This window comes from Galeopterus variegatus, unplaced genomic scaffold (genome assembly GCF_000696425.1).
Source record: "Galeopterus variegatus unplaced genomic scaffold, G_variegatus-3.0.2 Scaffold1747, whole genome shotgun sequence".
NCBI classification, from domain to species: domain Eukaryota; kingdom Metazoa; phylum Chordata; class Mammalia; order Dermoptera; family Cynocephalidae; genus Galeopterus; species Galeopterus variegatus.
This window is the reverse complement of record NW_007727858.1, coordinates 107,217-127,226: the sequence shown is the minus strand read 5'-3', so window position 1 is coordinate 127,226 and position 20,010 is coordinate 107,217. Positions and strand designations below refer to the sequence as shown.

Here is a 20,010-nt window from a genome sequence, read left to right as displayed (position 1 = left end):
TCTCCAGAAGATGGGCTCTCGTTATAATCAGAATAAGAGAAATGACCACAGACGTTAAAGGATTGGAAGAGAAGAATTGTACTTCATTCTGGGTGCCCAAGTGGTGACTCTTGATCACCCACTTCACAAATTCCTAGGTGGATGGATGGATAGATGGATGGATGGATAGAATGAATGTATGTAAGAGGGTAATAGAGCATTAAAGAATGGCATTGTATTAGGAGTGAGGAGACAGTATTCCTGTATGCTCTGAATTCTCACTCGTGAGTTCTGTGACTTCTGGCTAGTTATTTACCTAAGTCTCAGTTTCTAAAAAATAGAGATAATTAAAAGTTAACTTAGGTAGCAAAGTGCTTGGCAAAAATTAAACTCTTAATAAATGTTATCTCTTATTGCTATTATTAATGAAATACTTATAATACCAAAGAAGGGAAATGACGAGATTGGACTGAAAGCCCTCTAAAGACTATCTCAGGGAGGATGAGAGGAGTCATGGATTAAACCAGAGGTTGTGTGGCAGCAGTCTGGAAAGGCACAGGTCTTGCCACCCCATATGATATGGTACACCAAAAAGTAAGCTGAATGGAGTTAAGTGTCCCTAGGTTGGCTGTTACACAGTGATCGCCAGCTCTTTTTTGCAGTCGTGTCTTCTCCTTGGAAGTACCTGAGTCTACAGAGTATTTCGCTTGTATATCTGTATGCACCCCCTCCATCTACATATACGAGTAAACCCACACACATACATATAAGGTATCTTTCCTAACTCTACCCATCTTTCAGGACTCTACTTTTCCCAGAAAGTTTTCATAGATTGCTCAGCTGTAATTCTAAAACCGCTGAATCGCTTTCCTATGCATTCTGATTTTGAGTTATAAATGTATGGCTGGTATTGTTTCTCAGCTAGTTTCTTAATCTTGACAACACACTGGAATCATTTGAGGAATTTGAAAAACAATATTTATGCCTGGGCTGTACCGCCAGGGATTCCGATTTAATGGGTCTAGAGGGATGCCCTAGCATTGAGATTTTTTGAAACTCTCCAGGAATTCTCATGTGCAGCCAAGGATGAAAACTGCTCTAAGCACAGTTCATTTTTGACCTTGATTATGTCGTGTCTGTTTCTAGCAAAGCAATGTACCAATGCAGCAGTGTTGCTGAATTGACTACCCCTTGATTATTTCAGATAGAAATATAAACAAATAATGTCTTTTAGTTACACGAATATCACATGTTGCCAGTAGAGCCTCTTCATCTTCCATTTTTATAGGATAGAAACAGTGTCCTAGTTTTACAAACTCCCTTTCATCTTTTTTTTTGATGTGGGAAATTGCAGAAACCTGACTTTGAGAATGGTAATATTCCTGCCTCTACAGCAGTTAAATTAATAATACGTCACTAAACAGTAGCACATTTAAAAGTACATGTGATCTTTTTAGTGTTTAATTATTTTATAATGTTGCTTCATGTACTTAAAAGAGCTATGGTCTAATTAAACGCCAGTGGCTGGGAAAAGAACTGACATAAAGAAATGTTTTCATTCAAATGAAAACCCAAAGAAACTTCCTAAAGGCTTGGGAGTTTCAGATCATATGGGTATTCACAGTTATTTCTAAAGACTGTTGGTACAGTTTTTTGGAAGACCTGATCATGTATCTTTAGCTAAATTAATTGAGACCTTTCAAAAAGTGCATCCCCTATTGGTGTCAACTCAAGGGAATTAATGCTCAGGTTCGTCATTGTCTGTAGTTTGAAAATTCCTTCAACAGTATGTGAGCAGGATCCTCTTTTAGGAGAGAAGCTTAGCTTTTTGGAGATGGAAGAGCTTTTCTCAGAATGAATGGCCAGAGAGTTGAGATAGCTTTTTTCAGGTCACACAGCAGAGGGGCAAAATCTGGAGTTAAACCAAAGCCACTCAATAAAGAAGATGGAAGATCAACTATTGATATAGGAAATCTCAGATGTTGGATGCTTTCTACCTTTAGAGTTGAGAGCTGTGCATTTTTTTTGAAAACTCTTAAGCCATTTTCTGCTTAATAATTGTTGAGCTTTTCTCTGTAAAACTAAAACTACTATAAAAATAAATAATAAAAAAATTATTGAGCTTCTGAAGGAGGTATCACAGTGTGAAAGACTTGCCTTTTGCCCTTTTCGTGCTTCCATGTATGAGCTAAACCAAATGTTAGTTTTATTTTTATGGGCAGTTGTTGGGTGGAAAAGTTTTTAGCTTTGGTTATGATTATTATGCATTCCTATATTTCCTTTCTTCTTCTTTTTTTTTTTTCCTGTAATCACTTTCCTCATTATTCAAGAAAAAAAGCCACAAAAAAACCACACACACACATTGTTTAACTCTTCACTCTGAAACTATTTTCCAAAGTTATTTTTCTTTGGGACACTAAGAATAAAATGTGATAAAATGGCCTAATTTCTTTAATGATCAGTTTACAATAAAGCCTAATTTGAGGCAGAGCCACATTTAGAAACATACTAATATACTCATGTAATCCTCAGTAGGGGAATTTCATATTTCATCATGGTCTCAAATATAAATATAACAAATATATTTAAATGTCATTTAAGCAATATTTGACAATATTTAAGTAATAATATTTAAATAAATCAGAATTTACGTTTATCCAATGTCATAGACATAGCAACAATTTTGTGATTCCAGGGTTTGAGTCTCAGCTCTGTTCTTCTGAGACCCTGAGAATTAATGCTCAGGTTCATCTTTGTCGGTAGTTTGAAAATTCCTTTAACAGTACGTGAGCAGGATCCTCTGTAAAGAAGAGAAGCCTGGATTGTGAGAGGGGCTGCTGGAAACAACTGTGGGTCAGTAAACAAGAGTTGGCTATTTACACACCCATTGCCACCAAAGCCATGGTGCAGGAGTGAGTTCCCATCAATAATATACTTTCTGGAAGAATGTTGTTCTCCAGGCTCTGCCACAGAGCTAAGGGGCAGCCTAATAACAAAACTAGGGAAGAAAATCTACTGATTGTAGTATTGTGATGTGATTTTGCTTCCAAAATAAGAATAGAAAAGATTCACTGACCAGTTTCATCTTGTTTTATTTTTTTATTCTAGATCAGGGCAGCAAGTCTCTTAGCTCAGGCTCAGAGAAGTGATTAATGAGGAAAAGGCCTAGACAGTCCTTCAAATCATTTCACTTTGGATTGAGACCAATGAGATCTGCAATGTCTTATGGTCATAGATGGTAACCTTGTCCTTAGGGACCATCTCAAAAGTGTTTTTTCAGGTCCTGGGGATTGAGGGGAGAGGTAAATGGGTCAGTGCAGTTCTTCTTCACCATTAGAACTCAAATTCACATGACAATGGTCAGGTAGAATCATCTTCTAGTGCATTTACAAGTACAAAGACAATTACAGAAACTCGGTTGGTGAGTAAAGTTTGAGCTGTCATTCTTAAAATATGCTCTTTAGGTGGAGTTAAGATATTGTGGCAGGGGCCGGCCCGGTGGCGCACTGGATAAGTGCACTGCTTGGGAAGTGCGGCGGCGCTCCCGCCCGAGGGTTCGGATCCCACATACAGACCGGTTCCCGCTCACTGGCTGAGCGAGGCGCGGGAGCAACACCGAGGGTTGCAATCCCGTTGCCGGTCCCCGGTCCAGTACGGGGGCAACACTGAGGGTTGCGATCCGTTGCCGGACACGGAAAAAAGACAAAAGACAAAAAAAAAAAAAAAGATATTGTGGCAGAGTTATGGTGACTTCAGGAAATGGAAGATGGAAAGAAAATATCCAAAGATAATCAGATACTCTGAAGTGACATATGCTTATAAAGCATCTTTTCATATTCCTGTCTTTTATCGGGGAAATCAAGATACTGACAAATGAGCTAAGGCCAGAATCTATAAGGTGAGAACTAGAGAGATTGCTCATGTTATGCAAAGTGTTCAAAGCAGTGTAGCCATCTACCTTCCTTTGAAATTTGCAGGCCTAAAATTAATGTGTCTGATGATTTAAAGTAGGTGATAATTAAGTCCATGTGTGGGCTCTCCTTGATGACTTTTTTAAAGACTTGTTTCAGAAGGGGGAATGGCTGCCTAGATCCTAGGTGATTTTACCCTCCTGGAAATCAGGGCCATAATGCCTAAAGTGTGGCATATTTTTGTAAGAGGACAGCCAAACAATATATTCAACTAGCCTTTGATCATAATGTTAAAATATGGTAATATTATGAGATTATGTTTCCCTTTAGGCATATTTCTTAAAAGCTGCCAGAGGAAAATTGAGACCTGAAAAAATACTTCAATGAATTTAGATAAGCCATTTATATGTAGCCAGAAAATAGAAGTTGGCTGTTTATATTAATCAAATAATGGAGAGAATTGCCAAATTTGCCATTTCACTTTGTTATTTATAAATTATTCTATTTAGATTTTATCTTTTAAAAATTCAATTCCAGGCAGACAGATTAGCATGCAATTAACTTTATTAATTGTTAGCCTAAGGATAAATTATAGCTTCTATTTTTTGTGTATTCACAGGCTCTCAACATATTATAACCATTCATTTCCATACTGTTTTGCTCCAGTAACCTTGCTTGCTCCCATTTCCCCCCAAATTCAGATTCTAGCTCTGGTCCTCACCATCTCCATGAAGTTTCCCAGCTTCTCTAGGGACTTATTATAATTACTATTTCTCCATCTAAGCCACTCACATGGTACTTAGTTGTGTATCACCATGTGCAGTCTTCTTGCATTTTTAATAGTTGTCTTGTTCACGACTGTATATCACCTGGGTGAACTCTTTGAGAGCACAGGTCAAGTTCCATCTTGTTTGTTTTCCTCAAAGCAGAGTCTGGTGCTTCTGGATTTTGAAGTTTCAGCCAAAGTGATTGATTGAAGTATTTTAGTTTCAGGGTGAATATATCTTTGAAGTTGGTGAGAATTGGGATGAGATTAAGAGCAAAGCCATGTTTACTTACAACTGTGCTGTTGAATATGGAATGCACTATGGCTAAATGGTAAATTTTTTATAAGCTGGTTAGCAGACCAAGTGACATTTTCTGTTACACTTGTCTTTTTATTCAAGTTTTTTGTCCTTACTTGAAAGATAAGTTTTTTAGCGTAGAAAATTGTGTAGCCTAGTGGTTGAAGCATGGGCTTTTGTGTAGAGACTTGATTTTGAACCCGAGTTTTGTTAAACTAAGGCTTAGTGTCCTTTTCAATAAATTGGGTATAATAATATTTACCTGTGGAGATTAAATGAGATAATCCATGTGAAATTTAAAGCACAATGTCTGACTCAGTGAATATTAGTGTTATTTGCATTGTTGTTATTTGAGATTCTCATGTCTTCATATTTTAATCAAGTATTTTTTTACATTCATAATTCTAAACTATATCTATATTTGTTTAGTTTGATCATATAATCATTTTTTATGAAGAATGTACAATTACTGCGAGCAAGAATTAGTTCTTTATTCCTTTTCATTTTAGTTAAATTATTTGTATTTTCATTAAAATGTGTAATTAATTGATTGGTTATCTTGTAATCAATACATTTTGATTTATAAGAAAACCAAGAAAAATAGGAAAAATGTAAAAATAACATTTTAATTATTATAAAATTAGTATGTTTATTGGCAAGAAATATGAGAAATGCTGAGTATAAAAAAAGAAAATTAATACCTTCTATAATCCCATATTCAAATGTAGTCAGTGTTAGTATTTTCATGAAATTTCTCACAGTCAAATTGTCATATGTTCTATAAGTCCTTTTTTCTTAATTTAGGAAATATTTTTCTTTTTCTCTTTCCAGGGCTGTTCTTGGTCAGTTATATTTGTGGATCTTGATGCTCACAATCGCAACAGGCAAACTTTGTGTTCACTGTTACCCAGAGAATCAAGATCTCATGTGAGACATTTTTATGATAAATTAATATGAAATATCTTATGGTTTTTATATAGTTTTACCTTCTTTTTTAAGAAAGTGCTATAAAATATTAGAGGTCATCCAGAAGAGATAAGAAGACATGATAGATTTTGTCCCTCATTCCTCTGGCCTGTGGAGGTCTTGGGAAGTGAAACAGAGTTGTGAACAAAGCTGCTTTGTCCCTTGAGTCTTTTGTAGGACAATAGAAAAGTAGACATTTGTGGGGGGGGGGGGGGGGGGAGCAACATTTTGCCAAAATGAATCTTTTTTTGTCATGGAATATTAAAAAATATGTTTTATAATTTATATTTCTTTTGAATAAAATTACCTTGTTTCTTTTCTCTTATTTGATTTGCCTTTTTCTCTGTGTGATAAACTTTTGTATGCATATAGTACCTGATTGCAGATTTTTTTAGAGATTATTTGTGGTTCTTTCTTAGAAAATACCCAAATTGGGGGGGGGGCGGGGTAGCAACATTTTGCCAAAATGAATCTTTTTTTGTCATGGAATATTAAAAAATATGTTTTATAATTTATATTTCTTTTGAATAAAATTACCTTGTTTCTTTTCTCTTATTTGATTTGCCTTTTTCTCTGTGTGATAAACTTTTGTATGCATATAGTACCTGATTGCAGATTTTTTTAGAGATTATTTGTGGTTCTTTCTTAGAAAATACCCAAATTGGAATAATTTAATTATTTTTAAGTGACTATTTTACATAAGTAATGCAAGATTAAAATGGAAAAGCAAAACCCATAAATAAGCAAATAATATAATATCCATTTATTCCACCACTCAGATATAATCTTAGGATGGCAGCATTTGGATATATATATTTCCATATATTTTAATGTACATATATAATATTTTTATTTTTCAAATCTAGAACAATATTGTTTATAATGATTGGTAACCTGGTCCTATGAATTGATGTTTCCATATCAATAAACACATTTCTACAGTATATGTTTTAATGGCTTCTAATTTACTCAATTAGTTGTTGGACATTTAGGTTGTTTTCTCTTTTTGCTATTATAAGCAAATTGTTATGATGGACTATGTTGTGACGAATATTAGTATTAAATATTTACATATTGCTTTAATTAATATTTTAAAGTTTGAGCCCAAAAGTTTTATTTCCTCTATAAGGTTCACTGAAGCATGCCATAGAAATCTCTTATCTTCCCTTGGAGCAGTGGAAGCTCACTGTCAGTTGTATAACCTTACTGACTTTTCATTGCCATGATTCTACTTGGGCTATGTTGATCATGTCATTGCAGATACAATCTCTTTTTCTTATTTTCCCCAGAACACAGATGCTGCCCTGCTCCCCTGCATCAGTTATCCTGCATTTGCCCTGGATGATGAAGTTCTGTTTAGCCAGACACTTGATAAAGTGGTTAGAAAATTAAAAGGAAAATATGGATTTAAGCGTTTCTTGAGAGATGGGTATAGAACATCATTGGAAGATCCCAACAGACGCTACTACAAACCAGCTGAAATTAAGGTATCAAAAAGTGTCCTATGTTACTAGCATATCAGAGTGGTCAAAAGCACAGACTCAGGAGGCTGACTCTTGGGTTTGAATTCTGGCTCTGCCACTTACTAGCTGTGTAGCCTTGGGCAAGTTAATTAACCTCTTTGTGTTTAATATTTTTCATTGGTAAAATAATAGTAGTACCTATGTCATGAAGTTCTCATAAGGATTAAATGACTTAATACATATAAAATGCTTAGAACTGTGCTTGGCACATAGTAAGTGCTCGATAAGTGTCTCTTATTACCAGTAAGTTGTTTGCTTATATTGGGCCATTTGACTCATTTGGTGAATAATTTTTTATTGCATTTTTAGTCCTTTGCCTGCTCCGTACTGTTTGTTGTATATCCCAATATCTATTTGTGATCCAGCTTTCAATCTATTAAGTAAATGCTCTTATTAAAATTGTTACTCTTTTCCTTCTTCCTTCATGTGTTTCATTTAGATACTTCCCTCTGAAATATAGTCCTGTAAACATTTAGTTTTAAAGTATTTTATATTTCAAATCTCCCCCACTGCTACCCCCACTGTATCCAGGTTTATACTGGCTGCTTTTAAGCCGTCTGGAAAACTATAACACCACAAAAGTGTAAACATCCATGAGTATTGCTGAAGACTTTGCTTTTAGTAGGGTAGACTGAAAATTATTTTTGTAGGCGTGGACATAACTTTGACTCACTCATTGAATGAAGGTAGGTGAAGTCCTCAGGAATCTGTATATAGAAAATGTGTAGGCAACATTATACCTTTTAATTTGTTTGGCAATTAATATACCACTCTTTAAAAATTCAATATGCACTTAGTCTTGTAAGACAACTAGACAAGCTGTTTATCATTTTACTTAATTTCACAGTTGACTATCACTTGGGAGCATTAGGAGCCAATTTATTGTGTGCATTTTTGAAATTTTACAGCAGTATTACTTATAATCTGTTAGGTTGGGCCAGAAGATCCATTTATCTCTTAAATGCCTTCAAATGTTTCTTTCCTATTTAATATATTTCTTGAGCCAATTTACAGCACTTACATTTGAATTGGACCACCTGCAACCATCACCTTGCATACTTTCAACTTTGGATCAGTGTAGCAGACTTTCTCTACTTCTGCCTCTGCTGCTGAGCACCCCAAGGAAATCCACAAACACTATGGACAGGTGCCACCCCAAATTCAAGACATCCATCTTGGTTCATTCCTCATCACTGCTTTCATTTCTTGTCAGTCCTGTTGTGTGACCGTGCCAGGAACTCCCCTTGAAGGCTTCTCTAGCTTTTTCCCATTTATACTCAAGTTCCCAGACTTGATTTCTTATTTTGTACTCGACAGCCTTTCATTTCTGTATGGCCTCCTCCGGTGCCTCTTTCCCTCATCCATATTACCTTCATCTCTCTTGTCTCACAGAAGGTGCTATTTGTTCTACTTACTCAGGCTAGCCCTACTTACTTATGTACACCTCATCCTGTTTCCTTTTACTTTCTTGGGACTCTTGTTGAGAGTTTGTTTTCTTCCCTGATAGAAGAATGTTCATCTCTCTTTTTTCTTCTCATCTTCCCCACTTCTGCTTTCCCTCTGTCTTGTTCTCCCAACTTAATTCAGCTTCTTTTCCTCAACGTAAACACGGCGATGTTCATCATTTAAAAAACAAAAACCCTCCATCAACCCCTTCTCTCTGCCTGCTATCTTTTCTCTTTGTAGCCACACTTCTGAAAAGCATGGTCTGTACTTGGTATCTCTTCTTGTTTGCCTCATGCTGACTCTTCTCCCCAGCCCTCCCCAGTAGCTTTGCTGGCTTTAGTCAGCTTAGGTCTTTAGGCCATAGTGGATACTTTTCTGATCTTATTTCACAGAACTTTTTGGCATTTGAGTGTTTTAACTGAATCCTCTTTCTTAGAACATTCTCCTTCATTTGCTATGACTCCGTTCTCTTCCTTGTTCTCTATTTCTCTCTCTGACCTTAGTCTCCTTTTCAGGTTCCCTTCTTCTTCCTCATCTTAACATTGCTCTTCTCCTGGGGTGCATCTTCAGCTCTATTCTCTTTTTGTTCTACCTGTGCTCTCACAGCTTTAGCTATTGCTATAAACCCCAGATCTCTATCCCTGCCTCATACCTCTCCCCTGAGTGCCCTACCCATGTACTCAGTTGCCTTTTGGACATCCTCATTTAGATGTCCTACAGTCTACTTCAACTTCTACTCCTCTGCCCAAGCTCCAAACCTGAAGAGTTATTCTAGGCTCTGCCTTATCATTCAATCACCTTAGTCTGGCAGATTTAACCTCTTTAAAATTCTGTCCCATCCTCTCTGTTACTCCATGGTTTAGGCTAGTAGTTCATAACCTGGGGTGATTTTGCCCCCTAGGGACATTTGACAATGTCTGCAGACACTTTTGGTTATCACAACTTGGTGGGTGCTACTGACATGTGGAAGGTAGAGGCCAAAGATGCTAGTAAATATCCTACACTTCACAGGATAGCCCCTACAACAAGGAATTATTTGGCCCAAAATGTCAATAGTACTGAAGTTGAGAAACCCCCATGTAGGCTACCATCTTTTCTGTTTGGATTGATCCAGCAGCCTTCTAGCTGGTCTCCTTATTTCTTGCCCTGCAACTTTCTTTAATACTGCCAACTACCCAGTCTAGCAAGTAAAGCTAGTGAATAAATCTGGTCCTGCTTTTATTCACCAGTGGTTCCCTATTATTTCTAGATCAAAGTCTCAGTCTCTTTGCATGACATCCAAGGCCCTTCCTGATCTGGCTGGCCTGGCCCACCCATTGGGCTTCACTGCTTCTTCCTTGTTTATTCCTGAAATACTGAATTGCTGGTAGTGGAGTTCCCTTAGCTCATCTCTTTAATGAAGTCCATGGCATTAACCATTTTTATAAACTCTTCCCTGACTCCCAAAGCAGACTCAAGTGTTTCATTCCTTATGTTCCTGATATATCATATATAGACATTTTGTACTGCACTGCAGTTGTTTATTTGTATGCTGGCCTCCCATTAGGCTGTGAGCCCCTGAGGGCAGGTTCTCTGTCTTTTGTCTTCATAGGTCTCTGGCTGGTTGGTGCCAGTAAGTACTCTGTAAATACTTATTGAATGATTGCTGTTTGAAGGTTTGAATGAATGAACTTTTGAATAATAAAAGTCTTGAGAAAAATTTTTTAAAAAGAACAATGAAACTACTTATAAAATCAGTCCAACTATAAGTTATTACTGTTAATAAATTTTGTACATATAGCCTAATTATAGTTATTCTAATTTAATTGTTAGTGAAAATTTAATGTTTTATTTTCTGTTTTAGCTATTTGATGGCATTGAATGTGAATTTCCCATATTTTTCCTTTATATGATAATTGATGGTAAGTGAGCTTTTTCCTGAAATTTAAGGTTTAGGATATAAGTGATTTAAAGAAGATCAGAAATGAAATATGACTCCTTTCTGCTAGAAAAATTGACTGCATTTCAGTGATGTTAACTGCTCTATATTTTTATATGCTGTTCTTTGGCTTTCTGAGTGAATGTTAAAACATTTAAAGAATTTTTAAAAAATACTTGGAAGTACTTTTTAAATGACAGTAATATATTATTTATATTTTCAAAGAAAAATATTAGCAGAAATCATGAATACTATAATCTATGACACTGTAAATATCTATAACATTTATACTTAAAGAAATTTCAGTTAAAATTCAGTTTTCAATTCTAAAGGCTAACGTGACATTCTAAAATCAATTTTTTTGGAAAATATCACACACATTTGCATTACTTTTTTCAATTTTATTTTTATTCACATAGAAAATTACCAAAATAATTATAAATGGGCCAATAGATTTTTCTAAGGTAAACTTTTTGTGATGCTTATTGAGCTCAGCTGCTATTCGATTTTATATTTTACATTTTAGGAGTTTTTAGAGGCAATCCCAAACAAGTAAAGGAATATCAGGATCTTTTAACTCCAGTACTTCATCAGACTACAGAAGGTATAGTTTTTTCAAGAAATTCTTTCTACCAACATTTCCTTAATGTTCCTTTGAAATGTGTAAATGAATTCCTTTAAAACACAACAATTTAGATTAAATTGAAAAAATGAATGGGGCCACAAATGAAAGTATAATCTTTATTAATTTATTTTAATAAATGTGTTTTTATAAAAGGAGTTTATTAGGGGAGATAAGGGTAGAGATGAATTTAGGTGGTCATGGCTAGAGTAATTCTGAAGTAGTTTACCAGATTTCTTTGTTTGTTACTTATTGTGTAACTCCTTTACTCTATATAGTGTGACAATAATATAAAGTGACTTTTATATCCAGTTCACCAAAAATGCTGTAGTCAGGCAAATGCTGCTTTCCTTTTCCAGAGGGATATCTGGAGAAGCTCTATCCTTGTCTAAAGGCATTAGCATTGCCAAGAACATTTTGGCCTCCTCTTTAGAACTCTTCTAGGCCTTTAGCATTGTATTTTGAATGTCTGTGGTGGTACTAAAATGTCATCCCTTGAGGATGGACTTAATATTTTAGCAATTATCAAAATGCCCAGTCTTATGAATAAGGGTATATTGATTTCAGTCAAATACCAACAGAGACTGTGAAAGAAACTAACTGACTTTTCTATATAACTGGAATACTGATTCTCAAAGGAATTCCTAAGGAGATGTTCTAGATGTGTTTGTGGCTTGAAAATAGTAATAGAATAAGAATATATGCTCATGAATGAACAGCTTTGAAAACATATTTATATGGAAATTAAAAATTATGGTGTTTTGGTAAAAAAATGGATGATCTTATGGACATGATGCACAAACGGGCAGTCACAGCACTGGGCCACATTTGTATCTCATGTGAAGTTTGTGTTAGTCATTGCGGTTTCCACAAATATCTCAGAGTAAATACTTTATATTATATGTGCATCCTTTAAAATGCTTGTAATATTAAAAGTTGTGAAATGTTGATGGATAAACATTGAATTCCAAATAAATATTTTTAAAAAATAGTTATTTTTGTCTTTATGCCCCAAATAATCATTCGTCCAATATGATTAATGTAATAAATTTTGTAATGAATGTAATGCTTGAAATCCTTGAATCAGATCTTTTAGTATTCAGTGGAGAGCATTGATGCAACGAGGTGGTAGTTTAATATACCTTGCTTTAGGCTTCATCATGCTCAGAGGGTGATGTTCAAAGTATTCTCTGTATGTCATAGGCCTTTTTATTGATTTTAGGTGCAAGAATCCTTATTGATTGATAGATAAAGAAGGAAGCAAAATTTTAGGGAAATCTGTGCAATTAGGAAAATTAAGTTTATTGTGGGCTGATGTTGCAAAAAGTCTTCTCCACCACTCTACTAGAAGGCTGGTTTTTTCCCTTAATATCATCCACAAAGATCCTACTCTTTAAATAGTAATTTTAGTTCTACCAAGGAATATTTTTAAATAGGTTGGTCACAGGGGAAGATGGATTTTTTTTTCTTCAGTCATATTAAATGGTAGATAATGGGCTTAATGCTTAAATGGGGTTTTCTTTGCTCTGAGCAATGGCTCAAGGTTATAATTCTTCATTTAAGATTACACACTATCTCACTCGTGAAGCTTCCACCGACAAATCCTATTAAAAATAGCTTCCTCTATGACTCTAAATATTTGCAGACTGTATGTTTGTTGATTCATTTAAAGGTGTTAAAATTGAATATTGTTAGAGGAGATTATGTACACATTGTTGGATAAAGCATAACAGTATGCTGTCGAATTACTCTTTTAAAATCAAGAAGCTTTTCTCTATGTTTTCCCTGGCAATATCTGAAAGGAACCAGAATATACAGTTTTCTATAGCTTATGAAATCTGTTACCTCCTGTACAACCTTTCTCTCTCCCTGCTTCCTAATCATTGCAGTTTCTTGAAAGGAAATTTGGAGGAGGACATTGATTTGTTATATTTTAAATACATATTTTTAAACTTCATAGGATATCCTGTTGTACCAAAGTACTATTATGTGCCAGCTGACTTTGTAGAATATGAAAAAAGAAACCCTGGTAGTCAAAAGCGATTTCCTAGCAACTGTGGCCGTGATGGAAAACTGTTTCTTTGGGGACAAGCCCTTTATATCATCGCAAAACTCCTGGGTAAGTGGAGAATATTGGGAACCTTTTTTCCCCCCTTGTTATCAAGCCATTAAAAATAAGTATATCTTTGCTGACATTTTTCTAGGATTTGGGGGGGATTTCTTAGTATGTAAAGGTATGATGAAAGGTATGAATGATGATGGACAGTTTCTGGGAAGAAAGTCAGGTATGTACAGGTACCATTACAATCATTTAGGGGGCAGCATTCAGCTTAGTAAATAGATTTCTAGCAAAGGGCTATGGGAACTTTGAGTTGCTTTTATATGATATGATAAAAATTCTGATTTAATAAAACAGTTATGCTTGGTCATAGCTTTAGTATGACCATCACTTCCAAAAGGAATTGGTCATCTCAAAGTTCTCTTCTTTCCAATAAATACATATTGGCAATTTTCTCCCTTATCTGGAGGCTTAATGGGACCGTTATTCATAATTCTTTTAAGAATTATGTTTCATCTTCTCCTATAACTTTAGCTGAATCAAAGTACTCTTGTATACATTGAAATGAAGGCAAATTTAATAAATGCAAAAATGTACTATGTGTCTTCCTACACCATTCCTTGCTAAAATTTCAAATGTTATTAGTATTTCCACCAAAAGGGCTATCATTTTAGAATCAGAATTCCTTTATGTCAAACAAATTATGAAATAGGCTAATTGTAAATGCTATACCTGCACTGAAAGAACTGCTTACTATTTGAAATACTGTTATTGTCTCTGTTGTTTCTAGCATTATTGCATAAATGCTGATAAATTTGTTTGTGCTATAAAAGTAATTGTCTTTGCTTTTCGTTTTTTATTTTTTTTTACATTCCATCAGGAAAGAATATTTCAAAGTCCAGATTTCCAATTTGAGCTTTACACAAATGACATCTAAGAGCAGACAGAAGCTAACCAAAGAAGAGAAAATTAAGTTAATGCTGTTTTCAGTCTGCTCCTTTTCTAACTATATTTTCTGGGTCCCTGTATATATATATATGTAGAAAAATTTTCTTCCTTTAAGGGAACAGCTTTTTGACAAGGAATTGGTATTATTTATACAGGCTTCACTTTTAGATTTTCCAAAGGGAAAAAATATATACATGAAGTAGTTTTCTTAGAATCAAGCCAAGTTGGAAAGGTTATCTCTGGTAAGAATGTTATTTCCCTCTCAGTAGCATAAATTAAAAAAAAGCTTTGTTGATACTCACATGTAAATCAAACGTATTTTAGTAGAGGAGTAGTCAACCTGTATAAGGACAATAATTTTAACATTAGAATCATAAATTTCTATATACTAGGAAACTGTAAATGAGCATCATAGAATTTTTCTGTGATTCTGAGGCTGCAAACTGACACCTGGTATTTAGGATTTGAGGTGTAAACCTTCTTGCATTTTGCTGTATATCCAGCCTGGGGTTGGTACATCTAGAGAGGTGCTGTTTGAACAAAGTCTTTGGATAAAGTTGACAAGGCTAATGAATTGGGAATGCAGAATTGACTACACTCTACATAAGCAAATTGAGCTTTAAAAGAAGAAAAAGATTGAGAACAGTATCAGTCAGTAAAAAAGCATTAGATCTTCCAAAATAAATGTGTTAAATGTAGAGGGCATTTTCTCATGTTAAGACCAGAGTGAACAGAAATAGTACAGGTCATGCCTCCATTTCTGTTTCATGGCCAAAAAGAAGAAATACTGCGGGGCTGCCTTAAAAGAAGTACTCAGTTTCTCTTTTCCCTGCTGAGCTTCCAAACAGGCAGTAGACAGCATGCAAAAGGTACATTGCATACTGTGAAAGCACATACTTACTTCCTGTTAAAAAAAAAAAAAAATGTTGCGTATTCATTAGCATTCCAGCCTATCTGTAAGTTATCTGGTTAACAATTCATAGGTTAAGATGAATAAGATCTCAAAAGATTAAATCATTTAGTTGCTCTTAACTGTCCTTCTCTAAGAACCATAAAGTGTCTATGGATTTTCATTAAGATTTCAGACACCACATTTACAAAGTCTTGCTTATTTGTTGAAGAAGCCCCACTTCAATATCTGTTTGACAACATTTTTGCAGCAGTTAATTGGAATTACTATTTTTACATGAAAATAGTAGAACAGTGAATCTTTAAAAAATATTCTGTAATATGTGACTTTCACTAATTCTGGCCAGTATGTATCCCAGTGAAATCTAATATGAATGTTCTACTTTATGTATGCCTAAGTGAATAATTATTCAGCAAAACTATGTGACTTCTATTCCATTGTTAGAGGAAAAAAAACCACGTTTCCTGAAGCAAGGCCTGACTCCCCACTATGTTCTTAGAAAATAGTTAATTATTTTCAGTATTTTCTTCTTTTTTTTTAAAGAAAATTTAGCCTTTATAAATCAATATTTGCTATACAAGAGGCATATAAATTAAAAACATGCTTATTTTAAACCACACAAGATCTATTTTAAGATATAATATTTGGCTCGTCTTCGAATAAACTGATTATTAGTTATATCTTCAGCTGCTATTCAATCAAGTATGAAAGTTTAGAAACTTTCCATGTAAGGTCAGTCTATAGAAAGCAGAATGCCTTTCTGAGCTCTTTGCAAAAATAAATAACCTTAAAAGTATTTATCACATAAAAAGTCACTTGAAAATCATGATCTTTGGATTGAATTTTTTTTTTTTTGAAATTTGGAAAACTAAAGAAATATAACAAAGTTAATGATTACTTTACTCTAAAACTCCCCCCAAACCATTAACATTAATATATGTTCTTATTCAATATGTTTATAAATGAGAAACTAAGATATCAGTTGTTTCACTTAAAAAAAAATCTGACTTCTAGACTTCAGCTTGTCTTTTCAATAACATTTATGCAACTAAGTTTTCATACCTTGTACATCAGACATTCACAGTGATGACATTTATTCAGGTACTACTGTAAAATCCTAAACACTAAAAATTAGGACTTTACATAGTATGTAACTTGAGGCAGCTGAATAGGAGAATTTTTTTTAGGGTTGATATTTTGAAAACATTAGTAAACATCAAGGGTTAAAACAAGAGATTTGCTTTGAGTAAGCTTGAATTATTGAGCAATTTTAATTAACTATGACTTTCTCTCCAATACACACAAACTTTCAAAATATTGAGAAGAATGAAAATTTTCTTGAATTTCATGAAGGATCTTTTTCATTTTGTAATGGGTATTGTTTTATTACCTTGGACCATTAATAAGATACATTTAATGTGATAAAATAGGTATAGAAGTACTTTATGCAAAGTGTTGTGTGTACATACGTATAAGTTCCCAACTTAGTTTTTCTGGTTTCTAAAGTGCTTTAGTAAGTTGTTTAGAACCCAATTTATTTTCCTATAGAAATGATATTTTAAATGATTATTAATCCCCAGCAAACTTGTAGCATATGATATAGATTATTTCTCTGACATTATCTTTCCCCTCCACTTTCTCCTTCCTTAGTATCTCTTCCTTTTTTCCTTTTCTTCATTATGTTTTTCCCGTGCAGTAGTGGAAAGATCAGGGGTTTGGGGATCTAGAGCTCAGGAATCAGATAGTTCAGGATTTGAATACATGTTCTAACACTTTCTATCTGTATGACTTAAAGAATTTTCTGGGCCGGCCTGGTGGCGCACTGCTACAGTGCGCCGCTTGGGAGCGCGGCGGCGCTCCCGCCGAGGGTTCAGATCCCACATACAGACCGGCCGCTCACTGGCTGAGCGAGGTGCGGGCGCAACACCAAGGGTTGCGATCCCATTGCCGGTCCCGGTCCGGTACGGGCGCGACACTGAGGGTTGCGATCCGTTGCCGGTCACAAAAAAAGACAAAAAAGGAAAAAAAATAATAATAATTTTCTTAACTTCCAGGAACGTCAGTTTCTTTATTTTTATGTTACAAGGATTAATTGATGAGGAGATAACTATATACACAAAGCATTTACTGTGGGACAGAAATATACTTATACGGTTCTTCTACTTCCTGTCCTTTCTTCTCCTCACCCTCCCTCTCTTAGCTACCATTTAGGGGGTAGTATATGTGAATATGTTTCATAGCTCTTGTCAAACAGGCACCTCGGGATGCTCATGGGCTTTCCTTGCAGGTACCCCCATAGCCACAAAACTCATCACAAGAATAAAATGCTTCTGCAGTTGCTATTTAACCACCTATGTACTCATTGATTCAACTTCTATTTGTAGAAGCCTACTCTTTGATAGTCACTGCGATATCCAGTAGCTCTTTAGAAAGAGCTATAGGAAATATTTGTCTTTCCCTGAGGGCAGCTTAATTATTGTTATAGACTACTCCTAATTCCAGTGTTTTTAACTCAGGTAAGTCCATTTGTATTTGATTTCATTCATTTGCCCGGTTGACCCCAAAAGTGAAAGCCACTGATTAAGCCTGGGAATCTAATTCTTTTTGAAGTTATTGATCGAGTGCCTCCTGGTGTGGATGAGGACATAAACTGAGAACTTGATTTTTTTTGGTCTGTTGACTTCAAATACTGTTGACTCTTTGTTCAGTATAGTACATAGTTTTGTTACAGATCAGTTAAAGATAAAATGAATAGATAAGTGTGTACAGATATATTTCTACATTGTGATTGCTAAGAGATTTCCCAGCTGTTACACTTCATGAAACCTCAAGTAGAAAAGCATCGATTTCTGAGCACTTTCTTTATCTTGTTCTGTGGTATCTATGTGATTGCTAGCAACCTAAAGTGGGATTTCTGTGCAGCAGGCATTACAAACATCTTGAGAGCATGTGTAGTATTACTTTAAAGGCTTTGCCTATGAAGATTTTCTCTCTTTAGCTTATTGTATAAATAACTGGCTTTCTTAAAACTAAAATGTTTTCATTGAATTGCTGCTAGGGCTAGAAAATTTGTGTAAAAAATTATCATCTCATCCCCAAATGTATTAGTAAAATTGAATATGAAAGCAATAATGCCCAGAGTCTGAGAAGGCTCTTCATACATACTGTTCCACTGTTTCCCAGGAACACTACTAATAATACCTACCTTAAAGCTTGTCACATTCTGTGCTCTCCCTTTTGCAAATATCCTGTGTAATCCTCTTAACTTCTCTGTGAGATGGGTACTGTGTGTCATAGGTGAGGAAGCTAAATCCCAGAAGTGTTTAGCAATTCACCCAAGGTCACACACTTCATGACTAATAAAGTTTGTTCATTTATTCTGGAATTTACAGGATGCTTGTGTTACCTGCACCCTGTATGGCATTTAATATTATTTATATTATGTTTAATTAATATAACATTTAATCTTATTAAAAACAAAAACTTTGCAAATCTAATAAGAATTAAATTGCTTCTTGTTTTCATTTACATGCTGACTATTAAAAACATATTTCTTAGTCATTGTATTCTGTGAATTGTCTATGAAATTGTTTTGCCCACTTAACCTTGGTTTTATGGTTTTTCTTATTGGTCAACGTGAATGTTTTGTATATTAAGTGTGTAAAACTTCTCTGATATTTTCCTAGTTTGTTAGCCTCTAAATTTTGCTTATGCTGTTTTTTGGTGAATGAGATTTAAAAATCTTTGTACCCTCAGATCTATCAGTGTTTTCCTATTTAATTTTTGCCATGACTTTTAACGTTTACTCTTAGAAAGTTTATCCTTATTAATCAATTGAGTAAAAAACTGATCCATAGTAGTTTGAAATTTTTTGGTATGAGGTTGAGGATCTACATTTTCTTTTTCTCCAAATGATTCATTTCCTAATATGTGTGTTACTAATATGTGTCGCTGCAGCTGAGAATCAGTTAAGCTTTGAAGCACATACTTTTACCCTGTAAATTATTTGCTGAGCCTACGTTAGTGTGTCCTATGTAATCTTGGTGTCATGATTAAAAAAATATATATGTTTGCTCTGTTTAATTTCCTTTAAGTAGTCATTTCATTAAAGAATAAAAATTCTTCTTAATATTTTTTTTACCCTTGACGATTATTGTTTGATGTAAACCCAGGGTGTATTTCGTAAGCCTTTCTGTGCAGAAAAAAAAATGCAAATATTGATTAATTTAATCCCTATGTTCTAAAGATTTAAAGATAGGATCCCTGTATATAGAAATACATTATTATCTTTGAGGTTTGGTACTGTATTGTAAATTCTTTTACTTTTCACTTTAAATATTGCGTGGTTGGTTGAGTGTAAGTTCTTTCAGGCCTGTTACTCTTCACCAGAAAACCAGTGTCACTGAATTGATACAGTGAGGTCCTGTTTTTGCCTCTTGAATGATAAAAATCAATGCAGTGGGGAAAAATGTGTCTATTAACTTGAACTTTTAAGGATAGTTTCACTTTTGTCATTTCAGGTATTAAAGTACAGTTGACACTTGAACAACGCAGGGGTTAGGGACACCTCCCCCACCTCCCATAATCTAAAATTTACATATAAATTTTTGACTCCCCAAGTAGCACTGCTCACTGTGGGTCAAGCACAGCTGGGGGGGGGGGGG

The 20,010-nt window shown here is 34.7% G+C and overlaps 1 protein-coding gene across 2 annotated transcripts in view; it reads left to right on the top strand.

The window, feature by feature from the left end:
* Positions 1-20,010, top strand: part of PHKB (phosphorylase kinase, beta) — a 183,133-nt gene that overhangs the window by 84,802 nt on the left and 78,321 nt on the right. For both annotated transcript variants that reach the window (XM_008578695.1, XM_008578694.1), the window contains 5 exons: positions 5,786-5,881; positions 7,210-7,407; positions 10,733-10,790; positions 11,334-11,411; positions 13,390-13,548. In XM_008578695.1, the coding sequence (XP_008576917.1) occupies positions 5,786-5,881; positions 7,210-7,407; positions 10,733-10,790; positions 11,334-11,411; positions 13,390-13,548 (589 nt within the window). The remainder of the gene's footprint in view (positions 1-5,785; positions 5,882-7,209; positions 7,408-10,732; positions 10,791-11,333; positions 11,412-13,389; positions 13,549-20,010) is intronic.